This window comes from Poecilia reticulata, chromosome 6, assembly GCF_904066995.2.
Source record: "Poecilia reticulata chromosome 6, P_reticulata-male-v2, whole genome shotgun sequence".
NCBI lineage: Eukaryota > Metazoa > Chordata > Actinopteri > Cyprinodontiformes > Poeciliidae > Poecilia > Poecilia reticulata.
The window spans coordinates 29,504,423-29,520,750 of NC_088835.1; the positions used below are offsets into that span (position 1 = coordinate 29,504,423).

Genomic DNA, 16,328 nt, shown 5'->3' on the forward strand with positions numbered 1-16,328 from the left:
AAAGACAAGATGTACAGGATTTGGCAGGTAGGGAAACTTTTCAGGTACGAAAAAGTTTTAATATTACAACCGAGCGACCAACAGAACAAGACGGATAAATAGAAAACTAAAAGTACTAGTTCCATTGACTGATTATTTCATTTAAAACATGAGAAAATGTCAAGTGAAATCTACCAGCACAACTAGCACCTTATATTAATTATTGACTTAAAACAAGATTCCATATCTTGTTGAAAAGTTACTTGCAAGTTAGTTTTCTTATAGTGTACTAGGATATTTACACAATAAACAAAATTACTGAGTAAGATGCAGTTTTTGGCGCATAAAGCTAAAAAGCAGTAAACTGATCACCAGGAAGGCCAGCTCTGATTGGATGCTCCCTACATTCAGTTCAGGTGGTGGGAGACAGAACAACTCTGGTTAAAACCTCATAATCTCCTACTTCTTGCATGAAGCCGTTGCTGAATTGGAGAGCTCCCTCAGTGACAAATTGCTGCATCCTAGATGCACAAAAGAGCGTCAACGCAGATCCTTCCCCTCAGCAGCTGTTACTTTATGAGCTTCTCTTCTCTCAAACGGTTTCTATACCCCACATGCACTTTCACTTCCTGGTCTGAATGGAACATGCATTCCATTCAGACGGACAGTCTTTGAATCTGAATAATAGTTCTCGTAATTACATTTTCTAAATTCTCTTCCTACATACATTTGGCTAAACTGTAAGTTCTTTGTTAGTATTTTTACCTTTACCTAAATATGCATATTTCAATTTCCTTGTTACTTTGCTGCTGATGCACCTGAATGTTCCCACAGACACTAAAGGACGTTTCTGTCTTATTCTCACAGATACAGATACACAGTGACGTTAATTCAAACATGCCCCTTTCAATTAGGGATATAATTACACAGAACCAACACCGACAAAGAGGAACAATTTGGGTTTTCCAGACATAATCCTAAACTCGTAAATTTAATTTTATGCATAAAGCAGAAAAACTGAATTTTGTTTCCATCTCGTGGAAATGATTTTAGCCCATTAAAGGCTAAAATGACTAAACAAATAAAAGGATTTTATTCATTCATGAGTTTCTGCTGGAACATCTCTTACCTTTCAGTGAAAGAATAAAATGAACGAAGTTTAATAGCTGAAAAACTGCCTGTTATATAAATATGATTTTTGATGTTTCAACTAAAGATAAAAAAAGTTCTCACTAAATACTGAAGCATTTCAAAGGTTTTCCAAATGTTTGATCCTTCAAACCACAAACCTCAACACAGCTGCAATGAAAGAAAACCAGACTCAATATTTACATCTAAAAGAAAAAAATGACAAGATTTAATTAGTATCAGAAATACGGAACAAACAGGCCTTTCAGAAAGAAATACGCTCAACACTTATACTTAATGTCTGCAGTTTGGTGCGTTCGAGTCCATGGGATCTAAAGTCTCTGTCCACAATGCAGTAAGAAAAGGATGAACATTTACATATTTAACTGAATTTTATAAACAAAAATATGCAGCATATCAAAAATTAAATCCTACACAATAAATCATGAAAAACTTTTTTTTTTTTTTTTTTTCGCTGAATAATGTTTAAACTTTTGTACTTTGTCACAAAGAGCAACGTTGCTCTTTGTGTTGCTGCTGATGTTACCGCCACAAAGAAAAAGTTACATTTGCTCCTTAAATATGAAACTTCATCAGAAAAAGAAATGGCAGAAAATTGGAAATAAAGCTGGACTATTTGCAGCAAGAGCAAGTTTTAACTTCTTGCTGCAAGTCAGAGGTTAAAAGCCGGAAACAATAAAAAGAAAACCGCATCAAAACATGAAAATATGCATCACTTAAATTTACTGTTATTATTTTAATAAGAAACACAAACAGGGGATTCCTCTGGAAACTTCCTGCTCTGAAGTCATCTGAAATACTAAAACGCTTTGTGTTGCAGCGTCGGCCTTCAGTGTCTCGGTCCACCCAGTCGCAGATGGGGACCAACTGTAAAAACGTAAAAATAATTGTTTACTCAGAAATCATCGTAAAACTAATCCTGCAATTAGTTTGTCTAAAAAGATCTCAAATGAAGAGATTTACCTGGTGTTGACAGAAGAGGAGGACGAGAACCCTTCAAGGATGGAGGAGCCGCCCTGGGCCTGGACCGGAGGCCCGGGTAGAGCGGAGGAGCGTGGTGGAGCAGCGGCCCTCGGGACAAACCAGGAGCTCCGTATGGATCCAGAGAGGACGGGGGAACCCGGGAACCCAGGGGTCCTAAAGACATCCCAGGAGGAGTCCGATGCAAAGACAGGAGCGGAGGAGGTTTGGTTTTGGGGAAAGAGCCTGAGAAGGAAATTATTTCAGGACACAAAGATGAAAAATGCCAGTGTGTCTCCAAAGCACCGCTGCAGTGTTGGTAACTAGGCATGGGCTGGTATGATACTACCAATTATGATTACAGTGTTATTTCACGTTTCTTTAGCATGCTTTGATGCGAATGCTAACTAAATGTTAGCTGAATTGTGAGCTGATCTTCAGCCTTTCACATGACCTGTTGCTGCCAGAGCCACTGCTGTTCTAAAAAACATTTAGGATAGATGTGAATTTAACTGGAGTTTCAAATCTCCACAATCTCTACAGTCAGCCAACTTTAATTCTCTGGAAACTGCTTTTAGACCACAGGTGATGTGGAAATGTCATTCCCCTCTAGCAAACGCATTCATACTTAATTTTCAGCATATAACACAATTAAGCTCTACTGAAAGTTTGCATCTAATTGCTTCAATCATGTTATTGTTTAGATCCAGAAATCTTGCGCATGCACACAACACAGGAGGGCAAAAAAACCTAAAAGACCTTTTCTACTTGCCATCTGCAGCTGAGCTGCTGCGTTAGAACAATCCAATTAACAAAATTAAACCTGGAGGTGTAGATATTCAGTTCAGTGCTCTACAGCAAAGGGAAAAATAATGCAGAAAAAAACTCTTTTTTTTTCCCCCTCACTATGTCGGCTATTGAAATTTAATAGCAAAACAGTGAGTCCGTTTTGCTTTCATATATTACGTGTACATTTAAAACTTACGTCGACAACCTGACAACTAAAACCAATGGTGGTCATCGTTTTTTGCCCTCCAGTGGGGAGCTGGGAGGGCGAGATCTTGCATGTGTGATGTCATGCTTCAACGTTTCTACACCACAGGAACAGAACAGAATATTTTTATGGTTTTGAAACTAACCTTTTCATACCACAGTATACTTTGAAACCAGCCCATGCCCATTGGTAACTGCTTGTAGATTCACTAAAATAGGATGTAGCTGCTTGCAGTCCTGACCTGGTGTCGGCAGCAGACCTACAGATACAGGTGGAGAGTGGTCCCCAAGAGATCCTACTGAGGCAGACTGAGGCGATGGGCCGGGAGGAGTAGGAAGCAGAGGAGGGGGTTTCCCCAATCCTGGGGGTATCATGTTCCCTTTATCATCCTCATCACCTAAGGCCAGAGCTAAAAAAGAAAAAAACCCGTAAACTGCAGCCATTTGTTCAGACTGCATGAGCCCCAATCAGTCGCCAGTGCAAATAGTCTCACCTTGCAAATGGTCCTGTCGAGAAGCGACGTACTCAGAGATGGATTCCAGCTCCTCCAAATACAGATGCACCCCGTCGGCTAGCAGCGAGAGGAGATGTCGGATTTCGGAGGGAACCGTGTGCCGTGCAATTTTTTCTCGATCCAGAAAGTCGTCCAGCAGCTGCGATGCCTGCGCTGCGATGTCTGCAGGATCCCTTGGCGAACTCTCCTTGAGGAGTCCGCGACTGTACTCGGCTTGGACAAAGTCCAGAGCCTGGTCTTTAGGCATGTTACGGTGGACTGGGAGGAAAACGGGAGCGTTAAAACCGAGCTGGAAGAAGATTCAACTTAGAGTGAAGAAAAGGTTTTTCATTGTTCTTCTCCATCATAATCAGATGGATTTTATTTTTTATTGTTTATTCAGCAAATTTTGCGTTTAAAACATTGAGGCTTAAGGAGGTAATGGGTAGCAGTGTGGAGCTTATGCAATCGCAATAACATTTCCTTACAAATTTATTTCTGTTGAAGTTTTGCTTTGTTCATGATCCAGAACTTTTCAACTGTGCATTTAACAGTTTAGTCTTATGCTGTAAAGGGCAAATGACTCATTTATTCACTCAATTTTGGTGAATTAGCTGGACTGTCTACTCATCAAAAATCACCTGAAATGTTGTGCATTGTGCATTTGTATTGGCTTATGTGGCTGTTGATTATTTAACCAGTGAAATTTGAAGACAAAAGTCTCTTTTTTTTTTTAAGAGTAAGGACTTAAATGATTGGGACACATGCTGAACAATAAAAGGCATCTTTTGTGTAAATGACAAAACTTGTTTATTCTTTTTGTTTTTCATCTTTTTTGTATAATAATGTTTTCTTTGGATTAAATTATCGATTTCCCCTAAATGGTTGTAAGGAAAATTCATGTGTGGGTTAAGCAGCAGCATGTGTTGCACCCATGTAAAACTTGGAAATTCAGATTTAATTCAATACCGCTTCATTTATTGCAAAAGAAAATTAAATGTAGCTCTAACCGTTACTGTGTGACAGCTAACAAATGTGTTTTCCTTACAATTATGGCAGCACTTGAAATATATTTCCTAGATTTATAGCCATTTTTTTAATTACAAAAGGGAAAAAAACAAAAATCCTTACTTTGTGGCAAGTTTAGGTTGAATTCATTTGGCTTCTCATCTTACCTAAAATGTTATTTTATGACAGTTTTCTATTTGTATGCAGATTTGTGGTGCATGAAGCACGTAAATGAAAGTCAGGTTTAGATTTTGTGAAAACTAGATGAAAATAAGGAGTTTCCCCTTCAACTTGAGTTGTGTTGCAGTTAATTGGGTCATTTGTTCTGTTGGTTAAACCAAACTTTTTCTGACAGGCGCTTTCAACAAAATCTATAAAATATACCGTAAATGTTTGTCATAAAATATCAGGTAATTTCTCTGATTTCGCTCTCTGATCTTTAGATCTTTCCTTAGAGTTTCAACTGGATAAAAGTCAGGAGATGGACTTGGTCATTCTCGTTCGTTCTTTTTCAGAAACCAATAAAAAATGTTTATTGCTGTGTGTTTGGCCCCTTCGTCTTGCTTGGAAATTCATTTTCAGGCTCTTACCAAGAGTTTCTTAATGCATTTCTCTCCGTTTCTTCAGGAATATGAAGTGTGCCAGAATGTTTTTGGGAGGTGTGATGTGTCGTCATGTTTATAATGACTTCTAGTGAGTTCAGTTTTGGTCTAATCTCAGACCATACTCTACGAGTATTTCACTAACTTTTCCAAATCTTCTGCTGTGAATTTTAAACAAGCTTTATTTTCATGAGTGGAGTCTTGCGCAGTGAGTGAGCACATAGATTGTTGCGTTGGCGTGAATTGCACGTTGTTGGCAACAAGTAATGTGATAAATTTCATCACTTTATTACTTCCCAGACATTCTTTCCTTCAAGTGTTTGAAACTGATTTTCCTGTAAGAACCACATGGGTAATGACACAAAGTTGATTACTTTGGTTATTACTGTCATTTGATGTAAATTTTAATGTGAATATAAATATTCCAAATAGTTAGATGTGCATATTTTATAACTGACCAAGTATTGCATCTGAGCTGGTCTTTGTGATTGTGGGAATGCAAATTTTGATCCTACCATTAGATATAGTGCATTGTGAGGATGGAAACGTAGGTTGATTTCCAAGAAGATTGTCATCACAATAAGCACAAGTTGAAATTCAAACTACTTTTTAAAAAATTATTTAAAAATGATTGTGCCCTAGTGAGAATCGATGATGCATCTCCGTTTTATGAAATGCAAATAATGCGATCTCGATTTCACAAAGCACAGGTGGTGATTGATTTACAAAATGCTTCTCAACTGGATGGACTATAGCAGGGGTGTCCAAAGTCGGTCCTCGATTGCCGGCATCCTGCATGTTTTAGTTCTCTCTCTGGTTTTACACACCTGCATCAAATGATGGCTCATTAGAAGGCCTAGGCAGAACATTGACTTGATGAGAAGGTTGCTACAGCCTTCTCATCAAGGGTTCGGCATCCTGCCGGCCCTCGAGGACCGACTTTGGACACCCCTGGACTATAGTATATATTTTTGCTATGGAAAGTTGTCCCAACTGGTCTGTCATTGTCATTTACTTATTGTCGCAACTGACTACTTAATTAGGCCATCTCACCCTTCACAAGTCAACCACTAATGTCGGCCAAGGCAATGTTTAAAATCCCAACTACAGTTTTTACTAAAGTGAAACTGACAGTCAGAGTCAGCAGTGCTGCCTGGTGACCTCAGCTCTGCTCCGATTACTTCCAATCTGGCCACCTGAGTCTTTCCACACGTCAAAATGAAACAGGACAATTGCACAAAAGGCCAGGGTTATAATTAGCCGATAATTCCTCTCAAAACGTGACGGTTTTAACCAAGTCAACTAATGTCAGCTTAAGCCAAAAAGAACAAACGACCCATCTTTATAATCATGATACAAGTTTAGTTTTTTCTAAGCTTCAGAGTTTGCATTTGGTGTTTTGTTACGGTGTTTATTTCAGAGGCTATTTTCTTAAAAGTTTAGTGCTCATGGTGTGTATTTGCTTCAACAGAACTCAATTTTAGTACCCGTTTAAAAGATAAGACGAATAGGAAAACTTTATGTAACTTATGTCAATGTGTTAAGAGCAAAATGCATTTTTTTGTTTAAGTGGACAGAGTTTTAAAGAACTGAGGGTTGGAACGTACATGTTCTGGGGAGGGCTTGAAGGATTACGAGGGGTACGGACTTACTTTTGAGGGACTCTGAGAATATGATAACAGTGCAGGAGGACAGAGCTACGTTTTTCTGCTCCACCAGTATACATAACGGGGAGCCGTCTGCTCGGACGTCCTGCAGGGCCCGGGTCAGGCCCGATTCCACTTGAAGGTACAGCATTTCCACTGACAGGCCACGCTCCTGCAAGCACTGGCTTAGCGATTTGGGGTAATCCCTTTGAGAGGAAGAGAAACACTTTGTTAACTAGACTTTTCTGGGTTGACTTAACTAGATGGCAAATAAAATAACTCTATCTTCACCTCAGAAATGGTTATTTCTTCAGTTAAAATATATATTTTTAGAAACAAAACTTATTTCTCGAGTTTCAGTTGATAATGTCTTTTTCAGATATGAAATGTGCAAGAACTCTTTTTAAAGTTCATCTGTAGATTGGTGTGATAATGGAAACGAACGTAATCTACTGGCCACTTTATTAGGAACTTCTTCAGTTTCATAACTTACCACAAACACTGAATTAGCTAAATTATCAGCCAACTTATTTGCACTTTCAGCAGAAAGTCTGAATGTTATATGCAAGAACTCCATGCATCTAGAAATATTGAAGGCAACTTGCTTGATAACTTTAAATATGAACCAATTTCACAGTGTGACTACTTTCAGATAACAGGAAACTGAAGCTTCAGTACAATAAAATTGAACAACAGATTGGATGAATGTCACCTTTTCCAACAAGTCTTGATTTATTGGAGAAGGTCTAAACATGAAAATATGGATTGTCCTGGCTTGTTTTGGTCTAGACTACGGACAACCGTATTGGATATTTTATTGGGTTCAATCTGGATCGCTTGGTACCAACTGAGCATCATTTAAAATGTGAAGCTTCTCTGAATAATATCGTTGGTCCTGTCCACCACTTTATGACTACTGTCCATCGATCCTCTGATGATTACGTCCATCAGTCACCTGATGGAAACTGAGCAGAACATCTTTGGATTGTGGCGAAACTCAAAACTCTCATGAAGTGTAAACAAGATAACTGCAGAAAATTAATGATGCCATCATCTCAAAAAGAACAAAATATCTAAAGAATATCAAAAGCTTATTGAATCTTTAACAGAATTAGAAGAATTCTGAAGGCAGACCAACACTAGAAAGGTGCAATAAAGTGACCAGTGATTTAACCTGAAGACAGTCCTGTTTTTAACCCTTTTCCTCATGTATATATCAAAAAGCAAGACATCTAAGGTGTCTTTTGTATCTTCTGACCTACAGCCATTGTTCTGATAGAGTATCTGGCTGAAAACTCCATTCAGCCAATGTGTTGTTGCATCTGGTCTAGACACACCGGCTCTGTGGAAATCAAATTATCTGAACCAAATCATGTCCGAGTTGGACTCTTACTGGTTTGGGTTTGACTTTTTCAGTGAGTGTATTTTAAGCAAACAAGAAGCCTTATCGGCCAACTTATTTGCACTTTCAGCAGAAAGTGTGAATGTTGTATGCAAAATAAAAGCTGAAAGGTAAACATTAAATATTCCCCCTCTTCCATAGAAATGTTTCAAGTGTAAAAACAGCCGTTTTGATGTTTCTCCCGTCAGATGGACAAAAATGTCTGAATGTAAAGATTTAGGCTGCCTATTGCATTTGTTGTGGTGTGTAATTGACTATTTGTCTTCACATAAGCTTACGTTTAAATCAATTTTCCAACCTGGCAAAGAAAAGTTTGTTTTTATGGTGTAGTGACACGCAACCCATTTTTAAACTGTCCCTGTTTTCATCATGAAGGAAAACTTACCTGTCCGACAACAGCAGCCAACAAAGAGGATTAACTTTTAATGTGAAATGTTTGGTGATCATTCTGGGTGGATTTATATGTGTGTGTGTTTGTGTGTATGACTGAATAAAAGGAAAAACAAATCAGTTTATCTAAAAAAAAAAAAGTTTACGTTAGTGAGAATACATGCTGGAACTGTACTAAAACGAGTACCAATCATTTTCATACAGTCATGGCCAAAAGTTTTGAGAATGACACAAATATTATATTTTCACATGATCTGCTGTCCTCTGGTTTTCATGTGTGTATGTCAGATGTTTTCATCACATACAGAAATACAATTGCAATCATATTATGAGTAACAAAAGCTTTTATTGACAGAATGAGTTAATGCAACAAGTCAATATTTGCAGTGTTGACTCCTCTTCTTCAGGATCTCTGCGATTCTCCCTGGCATGCTCTCCATCAACTTCTGGACCAAATCCTGACTGATAGCCGTCCATTCTTCACAATCAATGCTTGCATTTTGTCAGAATTCCTAGGTTTTTGTTTGTCCACCCGTGCCTTGATGATTGATCACAAGTTTTCAATGGGATTAAGATCTGGGGAGTTTCCAGGCCATGGACCCAAAATCTCTGTTTTGTTCCCTGAGTCAGTTAGTTATCACCTTTGCTTTATGGCAAGGTGCTGCATCATGCTGGAAAAGGCTTTGTTCATCACCAAACTGCTCTTGGACGGTTGGGAGAAGTTGCTCTCGGAGGACATTCTGGTACCAGTCTTTATTCATGGCTGTGTTTTTAGGCCAGACTGTGACAGAGCCGACTCCCTTGGCTGAGAAGCAACGCCACACATGAATGGTTTCAGGATGCTTTACAGTTGGCATGAGACAAGACTGGTGGTAGCGCTCACCTCGTCTTCTCCCAACAAGCTGTTTTCCAGATGTCCCAAACAATCAGAAAGGGGATTCATCAGAGAAAATGATTTTACCCCAGTCCTCAGCAGTCCACTCCCTGTACCTTTTGCAGAATATCAGTCTGTCCCTGATGTTTTTCCTGGAGAGAAGTGGCTTCTTTGCTGCCCTCCTTGAGACCAGACCTTGCTAAAAGAATCTCCGCCTCACCAGATGCACTCACACCTGCCTACTGCCATTCCTGAGCAAGCTCTGCACTGCTGGTAGCCCGATCCCACAGCTGAAACACTTTTAAGAGACGGTCCTGGCGCTTGCTGGTATTTCTTGGGCGCCCTGGAGCCTTTTTGGCAACAATGGAACCTCTCTCCTTGAAGTTCTTGATGCCATAGATTGTTGACTGAGGTGCAATCTTTCTAGCTGCTCTTCCCTGATAGGCCATTTTTGTGCAGTGCAATGATGACTGCACATGTTTCTTTAGAGATAACCATGGTTCACAGAAGAGAAACAATGATGCCAAGCACCAGCCTCTTTTTAAAGTGTCCAGTGGTGTCATTCTTACTTAATCCTGACAGATTGACCTCCAGCCCTGTCCTCATCAACACCCACACCTGTGTTAATGGAGCAATCACTGAAACGATGTTAGCTGGTCCTTTTAAAGCTGCAATGAAGTTGAAATGTGTTTTGGGGGATAAAGTTCATTTTCTAGGCAAATATTGAGTTTGCAATTAATTGCTGTTAAGCTGATCACTCTTTATAACATTCTGGAGAATATGCAAATTGACATTATAAAAACTGAAGCAGTAGACTTTGTAAAAATTAACATTTGAATCATTGTCAAAACTTTTGGCCATGACTGTAGTGAACCATCAAGATATTACAGCAACATGTGTGTTAACATATCTGGCATCGATGTAGAAGACTGCATATTGTTTTATGTTCCAAAATCAGTGGTAATTGTTATTAGTCTGAAAAAACTGTAGTTTTTCATCTGAGGATGCCTAAAAGATGTAATAGTTTGTGTTTTTAATATGAACATCTGCTGCTCCACGTTGTGTTGAAAGAAAAAAAAAACCTTCATGTTTGGCTTCAGTCTGAAAGAAGTGGAGTCAGAAAGTGTAACTAGATGCAACATGTAGCTCAAATGTTTCAAATCCGGGCCTTTGTGTGTTTTATGTTCTTGAATGATTTGTGCCAAGTTTCCTTACCTGTTGCATCATCTATATTTTTCTTTTTCATTTGAAAATGGTGTAATTTAATGCAAAAATGTGTGATTATATGGGTTCACTTCAAACCAAGCTGCCATCACATTGGCTTCAAGTATCTATTATAAGGTTAGTCTTATTTACTGGAGCAGTCAAGAACTAGCACAGATGCATTAGATATTTGCTGAATAATGACACAAATAGTGAAATTATTCACCATTATACCCAATAGGGTATAGATGCTCTATTGGTAGCGGTTTAAAAAGAAACATAAGAAATTCAAATAAATTCTCAGCCAACAGCAGATCTGGAAAAGTGTTTCAATTAGTCAGAACACATCCTGAAACTGCAATAAAACGATAAATTTCCATTAGTGGATGCTAAATATCCTAAGCAGAACATCCAAATCTAAACTCGGCTGAACTCTTCAGTTGAACAACTGCTAGAGGAAAACTCACAGGAACTTGTTGGTGACTGACAGGACCACGCAGTCGGCTGGCTTTCTCTCCTCCTGGACCTGCTTGTAGAACTTCTGGTACAGAGCTTTACGTCTGTCCGCCGGAGTGACGACCTCGGTTTTGACTGGCGGGTTCAAGACTTCAAGAAATTTGGGAAGGGGTAGCGGGATAGGTGGAGGAGAGTGCACATTCAGATGATGGGAGTAATTTAAGTGACCTGGGGTAGTAATTTTATATTAAAAACAAAAGATTCTGCATGATGAAAATGAAAATCTCACCACTTGGCTGAGGTTTGTATGCCTCAAACTTGACACTAGTGGAGTAACCTTGAAGCTGTTCCAGTTCTTCATAACTAGAAATGGAGCAAAACAAGCTTCAATGTGCAGAATTTCATTTAGTTTTTCTGGGTGGTTATATTATACAGATTTCTGTGCACTGAAAACATAAAGCCCTGTTTAAAAACTGGAGAGGTAGGTACAGTAACGCAAGCAAAGGTAGCAGGAATTTTCACATCGTTTCCTCTTATGTATATGCAAAGTATCTTCTAAATGTTTGCACAGTTGACCTCCTGAAATGTGTACATTTGTTAAAGCTGACCTATAAAACAGAAAAACCCCAACAGGTGGCGACACAACTGATGCAGTAAAAACCACAACAGCCAACAGTGGAGTACAGTATTCAGAGTGACAGCAATCAGATAAGACTTATCCACTTCCTTCTATCTTAGAGTAACTCGTAAACATAAACACACTACGCACAACAGTAGAAACTGAAAACTTGACACCAAATAAAAACAAAAGTGTAATATTTTTAGGAACTAATTTGTGAGAAAAACAGAACCAGATCTGACCTTAAAAAATAAGAAAAAAAAAAGACAATTTAAACAGCCCAACACTGAAAATCCTGCTGAAAAACAAAATTCAGACAGACAGAAGCTGAACTGTAGCTTTTACACATGTGGTAGTTGTCATGTTCTTGTTGCATTGGTCCAACTTGCAATTTGAAGTTTGTAGCAATCATTCCTCACCACCCTATTGGTATCTGATAAATGTGCTGAAAGTGATGCACCAATTCCACATTTAATACTTTATGCTGTTGCTCTGTTTGCATAATGTAGATGCAATACTATACTGTAACAACAATCTTCTGTCTAGATGTGTGTCACTGTGGATATCCATAGATATCCGCAATACATGTGAAAAATTTCTGATAAGAATTTTGATTCATGACAATAAATTACTAGAAAATTTCTTAAGAAATGTAAAAAAAAATGTGTGCGATTCAGAGAACAAATCAGAGTTTCTAATGCAGAGTTGGATCCAGATGGCCTTGGTTTCAGTGTCAAATCCTAAAAAATAAATATGTTGATCTACAGAACCTCTGATTCAGTTCTCCGAACCACAAAGTGAGGAAGGAACCTCTTAAATCTCTGCAGTGCCAAGTGGAGAACATTATTACATCTGTGTTTATAATACCTGCCATAACTGCTCCAAGCTGCAGATCTATTTGTCTGTTAAATGTGATTCACAGTTGAATCATTAGTTTCTCCAAATCAGAATTTTTTTGTTCCTTAAAGTTTTAAAACCAATAATTCAACTTAAGTTTTGATTCATAAACTGATGTAAAATTCAGGCCTTTTGATCAAAGCCATGATGTGAAAGATTTCCAACCTAAAGATGAGGTTCTGTTTTTGTCCAGCAGATGGCATCATAAGAGGAAGTCTCAGAAAAAACTGCAGAAACACACAATGTGAATCTAAACAGGCTGCAATGCACCTGATGAGATGAGAATCTGGATAATGGAGACTTTCCAGAAATGAATGAAAAAGCTTCCCCGTTTCCTTCTGAAGACAAACTAAGTTCATATTTTTCTTCTACATAACACTGTACGGAGCCCTCCAGGGGACATGGGGAATTGTTTTTCTTTTGCGTTGCCTCGCAATAATCTGCTGATCAGTTCATGCGGCATAATTGAATACTGTAAGCCTTTCTTACAGTGGCTGCCGTACTTTCTGCTTTAATACAAGGTTATGTAAGGTTTTTCCATGGACTATTTATGAGTTATCACGGGGTAATAAGTCATCTGATTGTGTCTCTGTTGTGTTCGTGTATGAATGGTTAAAAAGGCTGCTTTCAGTGCCGTTCCATCTTAGCCTTAACAGACAGAAACATGCAGTAAATAAATCGATTTTCAGTTTTCTGCACCAAAGAGTTAATAATAATAAATGTGTTTTCACTGAGGCTCTATAAGAGCCATATGAATTAAATAAGTAATTATTGATTATTGAAAGCAGCAGCTTTGACACCTGGATGGTGGTTATGTTGATGTGGGCGGGACGTCATCAAGTATGAATGGGAAGGTTACTGGCTGCTGGCTCTGTGTGCATGAGGAAGCGGGTGAGCGGGGTGGTCAGTCCTCGCAAAGTTTGCAGCATGATAATCAAAATTAAATAAATCAATAATTGTGACAGAAGAGGAGGTTTGGAGTTGATTGATACACGGACAGATGAGATTCCCCGAGTTAACCCAGTGCGGCCCTCTACGTTTTATAATAATAAAACGTGTTTATTATTATCAACGCTTTCGCGCAAAAAACTGATTGAAAATAAATTTATTTACTGCAGGTTTATGTCCGTTAAGGCTAAGATGGAACAGCACTGAAAGCAGCTCTTTAAACCATTCAGACGAACACAACAGAGACACAATCAGATGACTTATTACCTCGTGATAATAACTCAATAGTCCATGGAAAAACCTTATGAGCTTGTATTAAAGCAGAAAGTACGGCGGCCACCGAAAGAAAGGCTTACAGTATTCAATATGCCGCATGAACTGATCAGCAGATTATTACGAGGGAACACAAAAGAAAAAAAATTGCCCATGTCCCCTGGAGGGGTCCGTACAGACTGACACTGGTGAGTGCAGCGGAAAACTGATCTACTGTGTTTCTACTGTCAACATCGGCAGCAAACAGGAAGATTGAAACTTTTCTTCTGGACTCAGATCATCTGAAGAGATGGGTGAAATCTTTAGGACCATTTAAAAACTTTGAATTATTTTAACTTATCCAATCTGTTCCGAGTCCAGACAGGTCTTCTAGCAGAAACCTGTGGTGCGAGAAGAGATGAATCCCTGAACTGTTTAATAATCAATATTTCAATTCAATTTAGTTTATTTCTATAGCGCGAACTCAACAAATTTTTTGTTGAGGAACTTTTATAGAAAGAAAATGGATCCAGCGTTAATATTTTGATTCTAACGGAATTATTAAAATGTTTACTTTTTGATTCCAGTTCAACTGGAATCCCAACGAAAAAGAATAAGTGGTTTCATTTTAATAAAAGAGTTTTAAAATCAACTTAGTGCAATATTTGCAACAAAAATATTCCATGCAAACAAAGTGGACAACAAACCGTTACCTTAACATCACAGTATTCATGATGTTGAATTAAAACAACAACCTAAGTCGTTCACCGTTTATGATTTTATTCTTTCTGCTGATAACCAGGACACAGCTTTTACAAGTTTTCTTTTTTGCTGGATGGATTTTCTGCACCAGGTTAGCCCATCGGTGTGAGCTCAATAACTGTATTAAGTACCAGCAGCATCAAATACTGCTGTGTAAATCAGAGTATGTCTTTTTGACTGACAGGATTTAAAAAAAGAATCCTGTCATAATCCATTTTAAAATGACAATTATAACCTACATTATGACATCAAACATCAAGCAGATGACTATATGTAACATTTTCTCTTAAGTTAAGGTTTTATACTAGAGAATGCCTTCTTTAAAATATCAGATTTATTATCATTTACAGACTCTAAAATATATACCTATAACATAGTATTAATAGTTCCATACAATTCTTATGGCATTTTGCTTATTAAATAAGTCAAAAAAAGTTGTAAAATATTACAAAACTGGTAACAGAGTTTCACAGCCGCTGTTGTAGTTTGTTAATTAAACAGTTGGATATATTAAAAAAAGACTCAATTTATGTTTCACAAACAAGCTCCAGGTGGAACTCTTTTACTTTTCAAATACATATTTATTCAACTAAGTAAAAGAATAAGTACACTGAAATAATAAGAGGGGGGTCAATTTATAATAACACTATAAAGTACAAATTCAACCCTGCACTCACAGAGAAAACAAATGGTCTAAAAAGTATAGTTTCCAGTAAAAGCTGCACCCTACCGCCTCTCTCATGTGTTTAAGCCGTTGTGTTAGCTGCCGTTAGCCGCGTTTACCTGTCCAGAGCATCCTTTAGCTCCTCGGTTCTTTCTTCTCTACTCGGGTACGGAGCCGCTCTCCGGAACAGCCGCAGCTGCTGAGCACTGCAACACAACAAGAACCCTTTTAACGTCGACATCCATGGCAACTTGAACATATAAGTTCGCACCCGCTGCGGAAACAAGCACTTGTAATTGGGCAAAGTTGTTGTTCGAGGCTTCCGTGCAGGCTAGCTGCTAACGCTAAAGAAGCTAACCTTCCGTTTGGACTGCCGGACGGTCTCCGCACACCTGCGGCTGGTTTCGCCCAATTCGACATTTTACTAAAACTGAAACTGCAACTCGACTAAAAACGACACATTTGATCTGACGAATCAGATAAAAATGCCCCTCACGACGTCCCTCACGGCTGTGTATAGCGTGAACACTCCAGTGGAAATGAGGTTTTAAAAAGGGGAGGAGCGCCGCGCTGATGAGCCCATTTTAGGCAACTACCGCCACCTAGAGGTTTGTACTGTACTTACAAGTCATAGTCTTAATTTGAGTCTTAAAAACCAGAATTTGCTCATAACTTTATATTTCATAATGTTTTATATTAAATCAGATATCATGATTAGGTACTCATTATTTGAGTCCCCTTTTTTAACAAATACTTGTTTTACTCTTATTTGAGTCATTTTCTACCCACTCCTTTGTAAGAGTAGCATTACTTCAATATATTTTTATTCAAGTGAAAGATAGCCATCTGAAAAATTACTCAAGTAACAATGAAGAAGTATTAGGTAAAAGGCTGCACTGAGAACCTACTGTCTAATTTTAATACATATCTGAAAAGAATGTAGTCATTCAGACAAATACAATATGTGCAAGTTCTAATAAAAAGTTAATAAAAATAAATCACCTCAATACAAAATAAATTCAGACAGAAG

General features: G+C 38.3%; 1 protein-coding gene across 2 annotated transcripts; it reads right to left on the minus strand.

Moving 5' to 3' along the window:
• Nucleotides 1–1,306: 1,306 nt before the first annotated feature.
• On the minus strand, nucleotides 1,307–15,862 carry LOC103466730 (uncharacterized). Of its 2 annotated transcripts, none has more exons than XM_008412527.3 (9): nucleotides 15,657–15,862; nucleotides 15,418–15,504; nucleotides 11,446–11,519; nucleotides 11,168–11,306; nucleotides 6,838–7,037; nucleotides 3,576–3,854; nucleotides 3,324–3,491; nucleotides 2,092–2,265; nucleotides 1,307–1,995 (listed from the first exon to the last, which is right to left on the minus strand). In XM_008412527.3, the coding sequence occupies exons 1-9, from the start codon at nucleotides 15,716–15,718 to the stop codon at nucleotides 1,958–1,960; spliced, it is 1,221 nt and encodes a 406-aa protein (XP_008410749.1). In that variant the 5' UTR covers nucleotides 15,719–15,862; the 3' UTR covers nucleotides 1,307–1,957. The 2 variants fall into 2 exon arrangements, with proteins under 2 accessions (XP_008410749.1, XP_008410748.1); XM_008412526.3 differs by having other exon boundaries at nucleotides 2,092–2,334.
• Nucleotides 15,863–16,328: the final 466 nt, after the last annotated feature.